At 43.0% G+C, this 19,210-nt stretch overlaps 1 protein-coding gene across 1 annotated transcript; it reads left to right on the top strand.

Moving 5' to 3' along the window:
- On the top strand, positions 1 to 18,802 carry LOC310959168 (chondroitin sulfate proteoglycan 4-like; the record flags this gene model as incomplete). Its single annotated transcript, XM_083930417.1, has 22 exons — positions 1 to 64; positions 2,914 to 3,077; positions 3,763 to 4,881; positions 5,037 to 5,447; positions 5,534 to 5,655; positions 6,205 to 6,313; positions 7,247 to 8,575; positions 8,826 to 8,918; positions 10,274 to 10,771; positions 11,113 to 11,247; positions 11,362 to 11,547; positions 11,686 to 11,868; positions 12,226 to 12,402; positions 12,969 to 13,170; positions 13,269 to 13,400; positions 14,146 to 14,321; positions 14,414 to 14,609; positions 14,706 to 14,877; positions 15,076 to 15,430; positions 16,343 to 16,495; positions 16,671 to 17,252; positions 17,336 to 18,802. The coding sequence occupies 22 exons, from the start codon at positions 1 to 3 to the stop codon at positions 18,419 to 18,421; spliced, it is 7,644 nt and encodes a 2,547-aa protein (XP_083786543.1). The 3' UTR covers positions 18,422 to 18,802.
- Positions 18,803 to 19,210: the final 408 nt, after the last annotated feature.

The raw sequence follows: 19,210 nt of genomic DNA, 5'->3' as shown, positions 1-19,210 counted from the left end.
ATGGGGAATCTTGTGGCTGATCTGTTTCTGCTCCTGCTGATTTCTGCAGGACACGTTTATGGAGGTAAGGAACTGCAGAGGAGACAGAATCTTAAAACTGACAATGAATATGCTACAACATTAGAGTTGATTTGTTGCATTGCCATGACAGAACTGGCGATGCTGTGAAAAGATTTCCCTTACAGAAGCATGTAAAACTGTAGTTTTTATTGGTCTTCGATTAACTTAATAAGCTGTGGAATCATGGTGTTGCTTTAAATGTAGTTATTATTTTTTTATTTAAGTTCAAATTTGTCTCTGACAGATGGCAGCTTAATGTTTAATCCAGTCTAATATTGTCTGTAGACATATGGCATATGGCAATATGCTGCTGGATACTGGATTATATTTTGGTCGGATGCTCGCAGTTACTTATGTTATACACAGGGACATGGGCACCTGATCTGTTGCCACACTGCTCACCAAATGCCATCTCAACAGTTCGAAGTTTAGCGTATAAAAGTCAGATCTATTGATGTCTCTTTCTTGAAACAGCAAAACTGTGTCATCAGCATCAAGATGCTCCTTGCTCTTCATTTCATTGCACACAGCAAAATCAGTGTTCATTTCAGTGTAAAAATAGATTTTTTCCAACACATTAGAGTTCACTTAACAAATGTCCCAATTAATCAGATCTAAATAATTGACATTGAAATATGAACATTTCCTAGCACAAGTCGCTGCATGTGCTTGAGTAGTATTTCAGGGCTGACAGCATTGCCTCACTCGTACATGTCTCTATGCTTACACCTGCTTGTGATAGCGCACTGCAGACCTGCATTCACATTCGAGAAAGATTACTAATAATCCAATGTTCACTGGTATCATAGAGGCAGATTAGAGAGAGATGGACAGGCACGGGTTATACTGACAGCGGGCTTATAGGCTTTATGCAGAGCGCCATGCTGGGCCAGCCTGCTGACTGAGTACTCTTGAGTTACTTCTCAATGGGACCAGTCTTATAACACATACTCACAAAATTGCCTTAGATTCACTTTTTTTTTTTTTTTTTGGTGCATTTCCATACCAATTTTGCTACAAGATTTAAAGGCAGTACAATAGTAGCATAAAAGTGTACCAAATGACACCATCACAGGCAGGAAATGAAACCAAAAGACAGATAAACATGGCATGCTGAAGAAAGGATGTAAAATTTGATTATTTTAATAACTCCATTATTCATAGTGGATGTTAAACAAAATCACTCCTATTACATTATCCAAGTTAGTCAATAAAAAATATAATTTTCCTATTAATCAGTGTTGGCCAACTTGCCAGATGCTTTAACCACATGCCAGAAAAAAACAAACATTTAGAGACTAAACACTGAACACTGTAAAATGTTAAATGGTTATAATTTCTCTACAGGTAAAAATCTAGTTTGTGTTGCTGTCTGATTTATCTCTGTATGATGTAGGAATATAAATTATTAGCTGTTGTGTAATTAAAATTGATGAGCTGTACACGACAGCTCTTAGAGAGTTTTTATAGTGTCAGCCATCCACAGCCCCAACAAACACACACACACACACACACACACACACACACACACACACACACACACACACACACACACACACACACACACACACACACACACACACACTTTTGACCTCTATTTGTTGTGCGTCATTTTAACAGAGTGCTTGACACAGCTGCTTTCTAGGTCAAATCGATTAAAATCAAGACTGCTTTGCTGTTTTTTCATTCACAGATGCGAGTGGTGGATACACTGGAATCACTGCTAAATACACTGAAATTACATTTAGACACAATTATAAAACCCTAGAGTGGAAAAGTGTTAATCAGTTGTCCCTAATTTTTTACTACTTTACGACTTACTTTAGGCCTGACAGTTGACACCACACCAACATACTGTAGACCGCCATACAAACGTATATAGACATCCATGGTTCACAAACAATGTATGATAATGATTCAAGATTTCTTGACTTTCCATCTAGCACCATCATGGGGTTGACATTTGTTTTTTTTAGTAGCTTAATTGGACCAATATTTCATGTACCATTAAAAACAGGTCAGAATACTTCAGGTTTTTTTTTTACGACCAAACACCTGCAAGACTAAATCATTTCCATCAGCCTCACCTGTACACTGTGTTTAGTGCTAATCGGCTTAATGTTAGCATGCTAACACGTTAAAATAAAATGGTTACCATGATAAACATTATACCCATAGGCCGTAGGCTATATTTATACCTGATAAACGTCATGTCGGCATTGTTATTGTGAGCACATTAGCATGCTACTCCACGATGGCTGTAGACGCTTAATCTTGTTTTAATATTCCAAGTTTCAGCTGGATAGTTGATATCTCTCAGGAGGATGCAATATTAACACAATATTAATACCATGAATGAATTGAGCCATTTAATCCTTTACACGCTTTTATCTAAATTTAGATCATGGGTCCCCAATTCAAGTTGGTCACATGTGCTGTAATGCTGTGTGCACAACTAAATGGCCAATCTGCGTCATTGAGGTCAACAGTGAAGAACATTTCGGCATGACCCGCTCCAGAATGCATTAACTGTCATTAATTGAATTTGGATAGCAGGTGTTAAGTGCAGAGTAAACACCACATTGACAAATCAGTCAATACAGATTAATGGTATAGCCTTTGCTGGGAGATTGCCTTCGGTCACCAAGTTTTCATTTTATTTTTATAATTAAGAATTTAACAAAATAAAAAAAAAAAACAGCACAGAACAACTCTCCAACTTGCCCTTTTATGACTTACCCTCACCTTGGAATACTAAAACTACTGGTTCTGCAAATTGGTACATGATGGCGAACTACTCTGACAACAGCTAAAACCTCAGCTTCTCACCTGGCTTCTTGTTCATTGTTGTAGTGTCGTTCTACGGTGATGGCTACATCCACCTGCGGACAGTGGAGGTGTCCATTCAGACGTTGCTCCATGTACGATTTCGAACCTCCAGTCCGGCGGGGATGCTGTTTTTAGCAGCTGGACGCAGAGACTTCTTGCTGCTGGAACTGATCTCTGGGCGCCTGCAGGTAGGCTAAGGCACATGCTATGATGGTAGCACACTTGTCTTTAGCAACTAATAGGAATCTATTCATGGATAGCAAACAACAAACAAGACGTGTTTATTGTTGTTAATTTTAACACACAAATGTTAAATTTATGGCCAGGGAAAGACCATTTGAATTTTTGTAACATGAATACAAATGTGTCAAACTAAAAGCTACGCAGATGCTCTCAGTTGAAAGATGCCTCACATTTTAAAAACAAGAGAAACTATTTTTCCCTTGGGCCATTTCAGCTCATATATTGCCATTTACTATCCTGAGAAAAGACAGAGAGAAGTCTGAACACACACAGCTTGGTGTTGAATTGCTAGCAGAGAGGGGAAAAAATAACCCCCTGGCACTTTCAGAACAAGTTCCTGCATGACCAAGGTTAATAGACAAGACCACAATAATGTAATGAAAACTCCAAGTACAGCGCAAGAGAGGTGCTTGTGAAAGGGTTTGGTTGCATTATCCTTTGATTTGTTAAGAACTCCTTTACTTTCATTTTATATTGGGCACGTTCAAGATCTCATCAACATGTTATACCTGCTTTTATGTGATTCATTTTTTATATTTTTTATTCTAAAAATAGAAAGACTTGGTTATCATCTTTTATTCATCCTTCTGCTCACTCTGTCTTTCCTTGACTCACCTTTTCATCCCTCAGGTACGTCTGGACTTGGGCTCAGGTGAGCGTTCACTACGCTCAGAAAAGGGCATCCACCTTAGCGACCTGGCGTGGCACTCCATGGAGCTGACCCACGACCACCATTATGTCAACATGACTGTGGACCGAAACTCTCATACCAGTCTCCGTATGCCAGGACCAGATCTGGAGCTTGAGGTCGAGGACGGGCTATTTGTTGGCGGGGCAGCCAGACTGAACCACCCATCCCTTCTCAACATCTCCACTGGATTTAGAGGTTGCGTAGATGAAGTTGTGTTCAATGAACATAACCTGTTATCCAGCCTAAGGCCTTATTCTGGATACAAGAGTGTCCACGAGGTATCTCTGGGCTGTAGTCTGCAGTTTTCTGCGACAGAAGAAGATCCTGTCAGCTTTTTTAGCTCTAAAGCCTTCATCTCTCTCCCGCCTTGGGAGGGGCCACAGGAGGGGGTGTTTGAATGTGAATTGTACCCCTCTGCAAGAGAAGAAGATGGCATGGTCCTGTTTAGCGCTGGCCACCAGGGGGGGTTTGTTGCCATAGAGATCAGAGATGGTAACCTGGTGGCAACGGTAGGAAATGGTGAGAGGAGTAAGACTGAGCTGCGTTCTCTAACACATGTTCACAGCAACCACACCTGGTACCCCATCCAGCTGCACCTACTCCCCAACAGTGTCCAGCTGAAGGTGGGTGAGGAGCTGGTCAAGGCCACCCTGAGTCTGGAGCTTCAGGTCATCCAGCTCAAAGGGCCTCTCTTCCTTGGAGGGCTGAATGAAGAAGCCCGGGGAGAGGCAAGGCGAGCTGGGCTGATTTCGGCTGTGCCTGGGGGGCAGTTGACTGGGCAAGGAGGTTCCTTTAAAGGCTGCCTCCGAGAAATTAGGGTGAACACTCAAAGAACAGGCCTACCTCATGCTGCCATCACCAAGGACATCACTGTGGGCTGTAATACAGGGCAAACTCCAGATGCAGTGACCACCACCAGCCCAACCAGTCATCCTGAGTTTGATGTTACAACCGCACGACTAATTGCCAACAATAAGAAGAACCCTAACTTTCTGGTGCTGAGAAAGTTGGAGGTTCCAGAGGGAGGCCGGGCACCACTGGAGCCAAAACACATTAGGGTAGGACTTGTTGTCTCCTGCTGATCTGGTCTTTGAGTTTTCACTTTGAGTTATTTGACAGGTTTCTTATGCATACATGTCAGTAAAAATAATGGAGTCGTTTTCACATAATAGCACCAATATGTAAGTCAGTTCCTGTTTGCACTCCCTTCTAGGTGAATCTGGATTTTCGGAAATTGGGCATTCATCCATCTCAGTTGATGTTCCGCATTGAGGGGCAGCCTGTCCATGGCCAGCTCCGGCTGGATCTCAGTGTTGACCCTGATGAGATGCTGGGTGAGGGGCAGGAGAGGACTATCACGATAGGATTAGAAGAGGTTGACCGGACTTTCAGTATGCTGGACCTGTGGCAGGGCCGTGTGATGTACGTTCACAGTGGGTCAGAGGATCAACAAGACTTCTTCATGTTCTCAGTCTTCTCCAGCAACAAGAAGGAGCTTCCTGTGTTTCTAAAGGGCAACCGCCTGCATCGGTTTGATATTAGCATCAGTCCTGTTAATGATGCACCTGTGCTCAGCCTGCCAGAGGGAAACATTTTCACTCTGCTGGAGAAGTCCAAACGACAGGTAGGTACAGCAGAGCGCTGGGACGCTATGTGTTAGTGTGTTAAGTAACAAAAAAAATAATAATTCATCGACCACATTGTCCCCAGCTGACAACAGATGTGCTAAGGGTGTCGGACCCTGACAGCAGTCCAGCAGAGCTGGGTTTCAGCTCCCTGGGAAACCTCATCACTGAAGCTGGACACCTTGAGCACCAGGATTACCCTGGCAGGTTTGTGCTATGGCTTGTGAGGCTTTACAGTGCCTTGCAAATCTTCTTACAACCAGCCACAGAGTTCCTTATAGAGAAGTGGCTTAGGTTGGTAATATTCTCATGCAAAAATACACAGTAAAAATCATGCTAGTAGAACAAAAGCTAACTCTAGACCGTGGCTCAAAATATAATAAAAATCTATAAATACTGGATCCGACAAATGTTTCAGAATTAACTAGATAATTGTGCTACACATCTGTGGTTGTTAATATATATATATATATATATATATATATATATATATATATATATATATGTATATATATTTGGTTACTTTGTTGCACCTGCTACGTAGCCAGAGTTCATGCTAGCAATCACTAAATTGCATTAGTCTATACGACAAGAGATAAAAGCATGCATCAGCACCTCCGTGCTGGCCTGAGAGAGAAACGGGCAGACTCTGGCTATGTTCTTAACATGGTAAAAAAGTATTTTTGTTATATTTAGTAACATATTTAGTTAGGAAAACAGAACATGGTTTTTAACAGGATTGCATCTATCCTTCAGGGCCATTAACTTGTTCTCCCTGAATGATCTGGAGGAGGGTAAGATCAGCTTTTTCCACACTGGGGTCTCCAACTCTCGGATGGCACTCAGGGTTAGCGACGGGCTAAAGGTGAGAAATCTATTAGCTTGCCCATGACACAAAATCCCATAAATTGTAGCATAACATATGTCAGATATTCAGTTTTATATACAGGCATTTTAGCCATGCTAGTGGATCGACAATATCAGTCCATCGGTCATTTAGTCCAGATTCAAATATCTCAACAACTATTGGGCATATGACAGTTGCCATACAATTTAGTACAGTCCAGTCTATGGTGCTAGGAAGATGGACTTTGTTATCCTCTGATTTTTCATCTAGCACCACAAGTAGGTCAATGTTTTCACTATTCGAGTGAAATATATCAACATCTCCAGGATGGATTGCCTAATTTTGCGGTTATGAGATGATGAATCCTAATGGCTATAATGATCGCCTGACTTTTCCTCTAGCACCACTATGAAGTTAACATTTGTGGGTTATGTTATATATATGGACGGATGGATTATCATTACATTTGGTACCTTCACATCTCCCTCAGGATTAACTTTAGTAACTTAAGAGATTCATTAACTTTTACATACCATCATCATGTCAATATTTTTAATCTAGTACTATATATTGACATTCCCATCAGCTTTTGCCATACTTTGTGTCTAGTGCTAATTAGCACATGTTAGCAAACTAACTAAAATGGTGAACATATCTCTATAAGATACTAAAGTATATTAGCATGTCATTGTGAGCTGGTTAATATGCTGATGTTAGCATGTATCTCAAAGCACAGCTATGCCTCAGTAAAGCCTCACAGAGTCGCTAGCATGGCTGTAAATTATTGTTTTATTGTGCACACACACATTTTACATGTTGCCATTATATTAGATGTTACAGCATCTCCTCTTTATCTAATCTTTATTCTCTTCTAATTTCCTCCCTTGTTTATTCTCTCTTCATCTCATCTCTTTTCCTCACATCTGAGGTTTACCCTTCTCTTTTCCACAGTTGAGCAACACAGTAGTTTTGAGGATTATAGCAGTGCCACTCGAACATAAGCTGGTGAATAATACCGGACTGGAGGTGAACCAAGGCGGGGCTTCCGTCATCACAACCACTCATCTTGCAGTAAAACTGAACGTGGAGGATCAGACAGTGGAAATCCGCTATGACGTTACAGAGTTGCCACAGTATGGTGAGCTCCAGCGGTTGCACTCAAGTGGCGACTGGAAGCAGACGACTTCGTTCTCTCAGAAGCTTCTGGAAAAACAACGAATCCGATACCTCACCACTCACCACGGCCTTCAGACTCAAAACAACGTCACTGATTACTTCAAATGTCAAATCAGCATTGGTTCAGTGGCTACCGAGGAGGTTGTTTTCCTCATCCGGGTACGCTGGATCCACTTCAAGGTCACACGCAGCAAGATGGAAGTCAACGGTATTCAGTCTACTGCTGTCACTCCTGAGCACCTCCATGTGATCTCTAAGGGTGTTAAACTCAGTGAGAGCGACCTCTACTTCAGGCTCCTAACAGTTCCAAATAAAGGGAAGCTTTTCCTTGACAACAACGTTCTACAAAGGAACTCTACCTTCAGCCAGAAGAATATCACAGATGGCTTGATGAAGTACGAGTTGATCGACATGGTGCTCGATGACACAAGAGATGCGTTCAGCTTTCAGGTGTTTTCAACACACGCCGACTCAACACCTTACGACTTCAGAATCAATATCAAAGCTGAGTCAACCGCCACCACCGTTGTAAACAAAGGCCTTTCAATCCTGGAAGGGGGAAGTAAAATCATCAACAAAGACACTCTGTTCACTCACACAGCAAGTAACCGGGAGGTCAACTACAGCATTACGGTGAGCCCCAGGCACGGTCAGATAAGGAGGATCAACCTTTCCAACTCAACTTTCATAAACGACAACATTGTTACATTCACAAATCAGGATATCATTGAGGAGAGGATCATGTACGTTCATGATGACAGCGAGACCAAGCAGGATTCCTTCACTTTTCAAATTATGGTTTACAAACCGCACAAACGCAACAGCAAGAAGGAGGATAGAAACACAGCAGAACACACCTTTAATATCTCTGTGCAGCTTGTCAACGATCAAAGACCTGTCAGAGTTGTCGATAAAGTTTTCCATGTGGCCCGCAATGGGCAGAGGTTAGTGACGTTGAATGACCTTCGTTACCAGGACGATGATTCCGATTTCGAAGACAATTGGTTGGTGTACACGAGGAGAGGGATTCCCATGGGAGAGCTGGTGCTGGCCAGCGATACCAGTCACAAGCTGTACGAGTTCACACAACGGGACCTTGAGCAGGTTAGCTCAATCGATCTGTGAAAATTCTTGATCATCCAGATGGTAGAATATGTAGAATCACAAGGTCAAAGGTTAGTCTTCAGATGTTTCTGTTTCTGTGTCATGATGTCAACGACCTTCATGTGATCTACAATGTCAAAAAATAGGTCAAAGACCCTCCCAGTCGCACTGACGAAATTGTAAATGTTTTTTATAAATCCTGCTGATGCTTTTTCCTGTCATCATCTCATTGTCTTTTTTCTTCTCTCAGAAAAAAGTGTTGTTTGTCCACAGAGGAGTGAGTTTTGGGCGTTTTGTGCTTTTCGTAACAGATGGGAAACATTATGTTTCAACACTGCTGGAGGTGATTATAATGGCTTCACACATGTGATGATGTATTTACTGGTTTTAATTTATGTTTTACAGTGATGCTGGTCAGTTTCACTGTTGATGAGGCATTCAAATAATAAGAGTGGGTCAAGCAGTAATAATTTATAGTCATACTTTGTGTTGTTTGTACCGTATTTTTCAGATTATAAGTCGCTCCGGAGTATTAGTCTCACCAGCCGAAAATGCATAATAAAGAAGGAAAAAAACATATATAAGTCACACTCGAGTATAAGTCGCATTTTTTGGGGAAATTTATTTGATAAAATCCAACACCAAGAATAGACATTTCATCTTGAAAGGCAATTTAAAATAAAAATAGGATAGAGAATAACAGGCTGAATAAGTGTACGTTATATGACGCATAAACAATGAGCTGAGAACGTGCCTGGTATGTTAACGTAACATATTACGGTAAGAGTCATTCAAATAACTATAACATATAGAACCTGCTCTACGTTTACCAAACAATCTGTCACTCCTAATCACTAAATCCAATGAACTCTTCTTCCTCGGTGTCACTTCTGAACAACTCCGCCAACTCCAAGTAGCAGGTAGCATCTTTTTTTTCACAATGCACTTCTGCCATGACTTGCCCCCGCCGAATTTTGATTGGTTGACGTGTGTGTGACGATTGCTGATATATGCCTAGTCTCTTACGTTACTGACATAAATAATAGCCCGGGCTATTATTTGATATTTTACGGTAATGTGTTAATAATTTCCCACATAAGTCGTGCCAGAGTATAAGTCGCACCCCCGGCCAAATTATGAAAAAAACTGCGACTTATAATCCGAAAAATACGGTAGTTTAAAAGTCCCATATTGTAAAAAGTGACATGTCTTTTTTATTATAAAGCAGTTCAAGTTGCTATATAAATACTGTGTAACGTATCAAAACACTCAATCCACAGAGAAATGCAGACAGCCTGTATTCAGAAACTGTGCCTTAAAAACGAGCCGTCAGGACTTCCGTACGGTTGTGATATCACAACTATACTATATATAGGTAGTAAGTGCTGCTACAGTCATACCCCAGCTGGGCAGACTGGGTTTTTTCAGCAGGGAATCTTAAAGAGACAGGCGCAAAAGGAAGGAAAAGAATGTGTTTTTTGAATATCAAAGTGTGTGTGTGTTTGTGTGTGTGTGTGTGTGTGTGTGTGTGTGTGTGTGTGTGTGTGTGTGTGTGATGGTGTCCTTTAACTGGTAAATTAAAGCTCCTACAAATTATTTGCTGGTAAAATATAAGGCATTTTTAGTGTGAAAATACGTGTTTGCTGCCCGCTGCTTTTAATAATTCATCAATCTTTGTTGTGTAACTGGCTGATGCAGGTGATTGCCCAGGATCCTTACCTTCAGGTCGAGAACAACACCGGCCTAATGGTCCAACGAGGTGCAATTACAACCTTGACCTCTGCCAACCTCAGCATCATCAGCAACCTTGACATCCGAGACCCACAGGAAGTGATATTTGAGGTCTTCCTTCCGCCCAAACACGGCGTGCTCTGCTTTAATGATGGAGATCATGAGATTGTAACAGAAGCAAAGCCAATTTCAATATTCACCCAGCGGGATTTGGTGGCAGGGCACCTGGCGTATCACCATGACGGCAGCCATGAGTTGTTAGATGGTTTCAATGTGACGGCAATAGCAAGGGAGAAGAGCACAGAGAGGCGACTGGACAGGGAGAGGAGAGAGGTACGTCTGGACATCGGAGTGACAGTAAAAATCTACCTGGAGAGTCACCAGAGGCCGCCAACAGTCATTAGTAACCATCCAGTGGTGGTGGGGGAGGGACAGAATGTCTCCATAAGCAAGGAGCACTTTGAGGTAAGCGAATAAGTATATGATTCTACTATAGTCAAATCCCAGCCTGCATTTGTTTACGATACTACAAGATATGTAACTTGCATCTAGAACTTTGCTGTTTATCAAGGCTTATTGTTTATTGTCTGTAAATGTGGTCGTATTGTGGGATTTTTAATATATTTAACAGACAGATTTCTTAGTCATGTAGTTTCAAAGTTAACAGTTAAAAGCACTTAGTCAGATTTCTCCCTCAATAAAATTTTCATCTTGACTTTAATCTTGTCACAGGATTTTCCTTTTCTAGACAGATAAAACTATCTGTTAATGTCAGATAAAAAAAATGGTCTGTTTTGTTTGAACAGGTGGTTCATGAGGACAGCCAGCCGTCTGAGATCGTTTTTATTGTCCAAAGTCCTCCCACTGTGGGCTTCCTTCAGCGGCTTCCCCCCAAGGACAAGCACGAGAACAACAACAGAGAACAGCAGCACCTCTATCAAGTACAGCGAACTGTAGGTTTAAAGCTGACAAAAGTTGGACACAGCCGCTTTAAAGTGTTAAAGGATTCATAAACAGTACTTGAAGAGTTTTGTCTGCTCCGTTCCTGCATGCAGGGCATCAGAGAGAAGCCAGCTAATTCCTTCACCCAGGAGGACCTCAACCAGGGACTGATCTTCTACCATCAGCAGGCTGCAGGACGCACCAATGACTCGATTCTGTTGGAGGCAACCAACGGGGTCACAAAGGTCGGACCTATCAGGCTGGAGATTGACATCATCCCTATCCTGCTCCCTTTACAGGTACGGATGTTAGATGACCTCGTAAAAGGAACGGCTTGCATGAAAAGGAAGAAAACGTTTTTTTCTCCAGCCAAAGGATTACACAACAGTTAAGCAACTTCTTCAATGAGTCACTCTGTACTGTCGTCTGTCCTGCAGGTGTCTGACTTGACCCTTGATGAGGGGTCGTCCCTGCCGTTGACCTCTGACATCATCAAGGTGGCCAATCATCACTTCTCAGGGATGAACTTCCTGTACCAGGTCATCATTCCACCACGACACGGACACTTGGAGCACAGCCGGATCCCGGGGATGCCCATCACTGCTTTCACTCACACGGAGGTTTGATTGAGCACACAATTTGTTTTGGAGTTAGGAATCAGGAAGATCTATGCTATAAACAGTGTTTAAGTATGATAAATATAGTAGAAGTATCATTCATTCAGTCATATGCTCAGTACTTCCCAAGCATTGTCACTAAAACTTTAATAATTACAACACTTCTGCTTCTAGTCAGCTACTACAACTGGATATTTGAGACTTATACTATAGTGCATGAGATGTTAGTTTTTTCCATTAAATTAAATGGGGAATATTCACCTCTGTGTAATAACATGACTGCTTTTTTGCTAATTGCTATTTGAGTAGGGCTGTGTTTAATCTCTACATGAATCCTTTCCTCCTTGCTTCCTTTTTCAGGTGGAACGTGAGTACATCTCCTACATCCATGATGGAAGCGACACACTGATAGACAACTTTACCATTGTGGCCAACCAGACGGAAATCAGGAAGCACAGTCTGCCCTGCACCGCTCACATCAATGTCACACCTGTCGATGATGAGATTCCTGTTGTTAAAACCAACAGGGGTCTAAAGGTGAGGAATGATGAAATGCATCCATATGACATAAGAAGATAACATAAGAAGTAGACATGATGATTATTTTTCTAGCCCATATAATAGAATAAGACTGCACCTTAGTAAGGAGAAGCTGAATAGGATTACTCCTATTTTTATATAAAAAGAGAAATATACACAATGAGGTCTGTATGATAAATATGAATCTACTGTATAGAGCCATCAGGCAATTAGCTTAGCTTAGCATAAAGTAAAACCGCAATTTAGCTTAGCATAAAGTACCACAACATGTTGATTCTACATTTCTGCTTGTGTTCAGATTAAACAAACAAAATATAAGGTGTGGATTTGTAAAGTTTTGAGGGGCTGGTAGGCAGATTTTCTTTATCTTTTATCTAAGCAGCAAAGCTAGCTGCTTCCGGCTCTAGTGTCATTAGCGTACACTCCTGAGAGAGGTATTGATCTTCTCCTCTAGCTCTCGGCACCACAGTGATTAAGTTAATTTTCCAAAATGTTAAACTGTTCCTTTAATAGCTCAAGTTAATAGCCTCCCTGTCCTTGCTTCTTTTCTCTTGTTTCCTCAGGTCTGGGTGGGTTCAGTGACAGAGATCACCAAAGATGATCTTAGTGCAGAGGACTCGGACACTCCTGAGCCTGAGGAGCTGGAGTTCATCATCACACCGCCCAGCAACGGCCACCTGGCCCTGAAGAGCGCCCCCTCCAGGCACATCCTTAACTTCACCCAGTATCACATAGAGACCGGACAACTGATGTTCGTGCACAGTGGTGAGTATATTGTTTTTAGACTTTTAACCCAACATGTGAGTCTGGACAAATGAAGGAATAACCCCTCTAGTTTTCTTGACTGATTCTGTTCTTTGTAGGTGCTTTGTCGGGCGGCTTTCACTTCCAGGTGAATGATGGGGTGAACTTCGCCCCTCGCCAGATCTTCAGCACAACTGCCCGCTCTCTGATCCTCACCCTGCAGAGAAATCGTCCCTTGGAGGTCTACCCAGGTAGAGTTTACAATAAAAAAAACCTGGTTCTAACCAGGCTAAAGAATAGTGACTGGTGGTAGGAGAGGTTCTTAGGCGGACAATTCCCCGCTCAAGTACATGACAAGTACAGGTTTTTACATCTAAACTGCCTGTCGATCTGTCACTTCTCAGAAGATGATTTATTAGATATAATTGTATTAACATACATTTTTTTTTAATTTGATTCCCCATTTTTTGGATGAAAACATTTGATGGTGTGATGCCTCTCCTCCTCTGATTATTAATCAAATGGAATCTGAAAAGCAAAATTGTTGTGCAGTTATATAACAACGGCACTGGGTGGCGTCACCAGTCTGAGCATTACTGTATATTGCTGCATTATGATCCTGCATCATGTTTCTGCCTACACAAACAGATTACATTACCTCTGTGCCAGGTTGATAGTGCCACTTTCCACTTCTTGTAAACATTCTCCCTCATCAGAGGTCTCTCTAGTCAATGTTGCATAAGTGAAGATGTTATTCTGATAGTATGGAACGTTTAATACTGTAGTTGTTAATATGTTTTTTTTATATGTATCTTTAACAATATACATTTTTTTAATGCCTTTAAGAATAAAGTCACTCACTTGCCTATTCATTCATTCATTTTCCTCGCTCTTAGCCTGTCTGGCCATTTGTGGCTGTAAGCATGGTTATGTCTCCTTGCTGCTGTTGTGATCTTTTTTCCTCTCCCTCTCACTGAGCCTTTGTCACTTTTTAAGGCTCTGTCACATCGATCTCTGAGCTGGAGCTTCAGGCTGTAACCAACGATGTCAGAGACATCAGGAGAATCCACTCGGTGGTGTTTGCTGTGACTGCTCTTCCTAAACTTGGCCGACTGGTCCGACATATGCCGGACAACTCAACGCGAGAAATTTCCACGTTCACACAAAGCATGGTAGGGCTGAGTGCGTCTTCGCAGCAAAAGAAAGCTTTTGATTCTCAAAGAAAATGACGCACCTTCTCCTTCGTCATTTCTTTGTCTATCAGGTGAACGATGGAGTTATCCTGTATGATCAGAACAAGCCAAAGTCGGTGGGATGGTCGGCTGTGGACTCTTTCTCTTTCACCGTGTCCTCTCCTCCTGCTTTCCTTCCTCCACACACCTTCAACATCTCGATCTCCTACCAGGCCAACGAACATCACGACAGCCCTCAACACAAGACCAGGCTGCTGAACAATGCAGGTACTGTGCAAAAATCTCTACTTTCTTATTTGATATTTATTATACCATGAAGAATATAAGTTCAACAGGACCGACTGTGTTGTATTTGTCGATCAGGTGCTGTGGTGGCTGAGGGAGGCAGGGTGACGATTGACAGGTCTAAACTCGATGCCTCCAATCTCCTCGGGGAAGTTCCAGAGCCCCACCGGAAAGACCACCACATCCTGTACCGTGTGATTTCCCTGCCGCGTCACGGGGCTCTGTCTATACAAGGACATAACCTCACCAGGTGCTTGGCTCTTTTCTCTGCGTCTCTGTCACTGAACGCTAAAATCAAAATGAGTTATACCAAATATACCAGATTTATTGTACTTTCCCGTGTTGACAGTTCACAGCTGACTTCAACAATATCATTCACCAAACACTATGAGGCAACCTTGCAAATATGAAGTAAATAATATGCTGTTTTTATATTTATTTATCTCAGGAACCAACCCGATTTCTCCCAGGTCACCCTAAACAACTTCGGCATCACGTACATCCACGACGACTCAGAGACGACGAGCGACAGCTTCACTTTCCGGGCCTGGGTGGCTCCTTTGGATATCTCCTCATCTTCCGAATCGTCCTCCTCCTCCCCTCTCTATTCTGCCTCATTGTCCTCCCTTTCGTCATTAGATGTGGCTTCTCATCACCGCGCAGAGGACAGGCTGGCAGTGACGGAGACGTTCAACATCACGGTGACACCGGTCAACGACCAGCCGCCACTCATCAGGAGCAGAGCCCGGAGTATGAAGGTCGTTGTCGGAGAGAGAGTCGTACTCGGACCAGACAACCTCCAGGTGGGCCACCGTTAGAAGAGCAGTTGAAGCTGCGGGTTAGGGCCTGCACTTTTACGTTATCAGTATTGAGATTATAATTTTCACAAGTATTTATCGATTTATTTTAATTAAAAAAGATTTTCTTCTTAAAGGTGGTGTAAAGAGATTATAAAATTAAACATCCACTGTATTCCTGCAAAAGTCATCAAGTCCCAATTATAACAGGGATGGTGATATAAAGTCTGATTCTTCCGCAAGCTTCAAAGAAATTAACATTTTTGGGATAAAGGCAAGCCCCAATCGCGATTTTGTTTTCAATGTTGATCTAATACAGAAGTGCCAAAAATTGCAGTGGCCACTAGTGGCAGGTTTCATAATAGAGCCATTTCTCATCGACCCCAATGTTAAATAGGCCATTTTTCACAGCAAAATGAAACCTATTTAAGGTTTAAGGCTTCATGACAACACTGAGGGGGGTGAATTTTTTTCTAGTTTTTATTTTATTGGAGATTAAAATGTATGAATAATTAGGGGAGCCGCCTCTTGAGTGACAGCTAGCCACTGGTCCTCACTTCACCTCGTAGGTATATGTCAGCCAGATGGACTTATGTCCCTCCCCCCAAAGTCACATCAATGCCCTTTTTTGGTAAGAGGAAATGAGGCGGAGTTAAAGTCTGACAAGATGGCGACTCCCATAGGCGAGTACGAGTGGATAAAGTGGAGAGAATGGACCTCCACGAAGAGGCCTTGCCATTTTTTATACAGGATACTTGATGGATAAAAGATGGGTTTTCTATGCACACCTTCGAAAATATATTAGACGAGTAGAAACAATAATTCAGCATGAGTATTTACTTTAGGTGAACATTCTTTTAAGAGTCTTTAGGAGTCTAGAGTTTAATAAAATACCATCCTGTCAATCTACACGTCCAGGTTGAGGATCATGACACGCCTCCAGAGGAGCTGCACTACCTTGTGATCAGTAAGCCCAACAACGGCTACCTGACGCTGGGGGACAGACCGGAACAAGTGACGTCCTTCACCCAGTACGACGTCAACCACGGCCGGCTGCACTTTATACAGCAGGTGAAGAGTCAGTCCGCTGCATTAGGGTTGTCCATTTAAAGCCCATATGACTGCAGTTTGTATATGATTATAGAATTGTATAACAGAATGTGATGGCAGAAGTTTCTGCTTATAGAAAAATAACCTTTTTTTTGTGGTTATCTTCTATCCTCCCTTCCTTTGTTCCCTCTGTCAGGGTGAGCCCTCCACAGGTGTTTTCTACTTTAACGTAACCGACGGTCATCATCGTCCACTCTACAAACTGTTTAGTTTGGAGGTGATAAAGCCCTCTGTCTCCATAGTGAACAACACTGGCCTCTCATTGGTTCAAGGCAGGACCGCCGTGGTCCTGACAACCAACCAGTTTGCGGCTCAAACCAACAGTCGCAGCCAGGCCAACATCACCTACACGGTCACCACTCACCCTCACCACGGACGTATCGCTATAAACGACCAGGAAGTCACAACCTTCCGCCACGAGGACCTACAGTTTGGCCTTGTCGTCTATCACATGACTGATCTCAGTGAATCAGAGGACAGCTTCCAAGTGTCAGTGTCAGCTTCATCCCCTGGTGTCGACTATGGAAATGTAACAGCACAGGCGGTGAAGGTAACTGTGCAGCCTCTAATCTACCTGAGGGAGCCGGTGAGAGTGCCCAGTGGTATCGCTGTGAAACTGGGGAAAGCCATGATGGATGCTTCTGAGCTGGCGAGAATCAGCCGAGCAGACCCGGTCTTTGAGGTTTTGTCTCCACCAAAACATGGAAAACTAGTCAAGGTAAAGCTGTTCATTGTAAGCTTTGTAAATTTGTTTGAAATTAATAATAAACTGTGTCTTTTTCTGTGTGTGCACGTATGCAGATGACTTATGACCCTAACCGAGCATCACAAGTCCTGAAGTCGTTTACGTTCAGAGATGTGGTTCAAGGCCGGGTCGCCATCGAGGAAACTCTCAGCGACAGTGACAGCCAACTGCAAAATAACAAATCTGCGCTCACAACAGCTCGAGGCCACGCCCCCGCCACACCTCTCAATGATTCTTTCATCTTCCTGCTGAAGGCTGGAAACGTCCAACCAGCGAAGGGCGAGCTTCACTTCACTATCTTTCCCCACCACCAGATGCGCCACAGGCCGAGCATTTCGAATACAGACGGTGCAAGTCGTGAACACACCACAACCCGCCTTCCGACGCATAATAGGACTACTGCCGTAAGAGGAGGCAGCCGAGGGGGTTCCACGACGCTCAGCGGTATCGGGGTGGGTTTGCCTCCCCACATTTTGTCACATAAGAACCACAACAGAACACAGCACAAATTGAGGCCTCACAACCGCTGGGGGAACCACACACGCAGTGGTAGTCATGGAGGAAGATCAGGGAGTGGTGCGGAGGGAGCAGCCGGGGGTCACGGTCATTCCCCACAACCTCACACTCCTTCTGTCTCAGACAAACATGGGCCAGCGGTCCCTCCCGACATTCAGCCGGTTCTTGTTGAGGTCCTCCCTCGTCCCGCGTCAGACCCTCTCCTCATTATCCTGCCACTTCTGGCCTGTTTGCTCCTCATCATAATCCTCATAGTTTTGATTCTGGTGTTCCGCCGACGCAAGGAGAAACAGGCCCGGCTGCGGCTCCTCCAGCAGCTCGCCGCGGTGGCGTTACCCGCTGAGGGAAGCCCTTACCTGGATCGGGCTGAGCGGAGCATGGCTATGCCCTCTGTGGTGGTCACCCCGCTGGGAACTGTTAGCTGCCCTACCTCGCCCAGAGTACGCAGAAGTCCCAGAAGGAAGAGTCTGGCCCCTGGGATGACCTTCTGGGGGCCAATTGAAGCTGACGGAGCAGGTGGTGATGGGAATATTAGAGGTGGAGATAAGGTAACTGCAGGGTTCAAGACCTCTCGGAGATCTAGGTCCCCTACTCCGACTCTTAAAGACAACCAGTACTGGGTTTGATGGAAGTAATCCAAAGAAGAACTGTGCCTTAGAGGTGGATCTTTGGTGTGAGGCATATAAATTAGCATGTGCGTACTCCCCACCAGGGTACATCTGTAGACATCTAAGGCACAGTTGACCTGAGATTAACTTTTTTAAAGAGGACAAAATGTGCACATTTGTTGAAAAAAAAAAAGTTTTTGTAGAAAATTTATGATGGGCATTATATTTAAGTCATTTCACTGAACCAGCTTGAACTGAACACATCTTTGTCATTGTAACAATGTTCTGAAAAACTGACACTAAAACATTACCTGGCTACCCAGGAGCCGTGAGGTTGTATTCAAAGTAGACATAATCTTTTATTACTGCTTAGGCAGCTGTTTGTCCTTTCAAGGAGCTTTTCAGTTTTTGCATCACTGTACTGCACTGGGGCAGCCTCTAGCTTACCAGGTAGAGTGTGAGCCCCATAAAGGCTCAGTCCTCTGCAGCGGCCCGGGTCCAAATCTAAACTGTGACAGTTTGCTGCATGTCTTCCCCTCTTTCCTGTCACTGTTCTGAGAAATTTGAAATAAAAGCCCTAAAAAAATCTTTTTAAAAAATGTGCTGCTACGGCGACAGAAGCTATCACCTTTAGTTAGGTACAACATACAGTCTAACTGATTTCCTCAAAACACTGATTTTAACTTCTGTAACTGTAATAAATATGGTATTGTAATTTTGGAACTGCGTCTGAACAAGGAAGTGAAACACAGACTGAGGTTTATTTCATTTACTGTAACAGATTAATGTATTTGAATTTTAAGTTAG

The sequence above is a fragment of the Echiichthys vipera genome, assembly GCF_963691815.1.
Source record: "Echiichthys vipera genome assembly, chromosome: 16".
Taxonomy (NCBI): domain Eukaryota; kingdom Metazoa; phylum Chordata; class Actinopteri; order Perciformes; family Trachinidae; genus Echiichthys; species Echiichthys vipera.
This window is presented reverse-complemented; position numbering and strand designations above follow the sequence as displayed.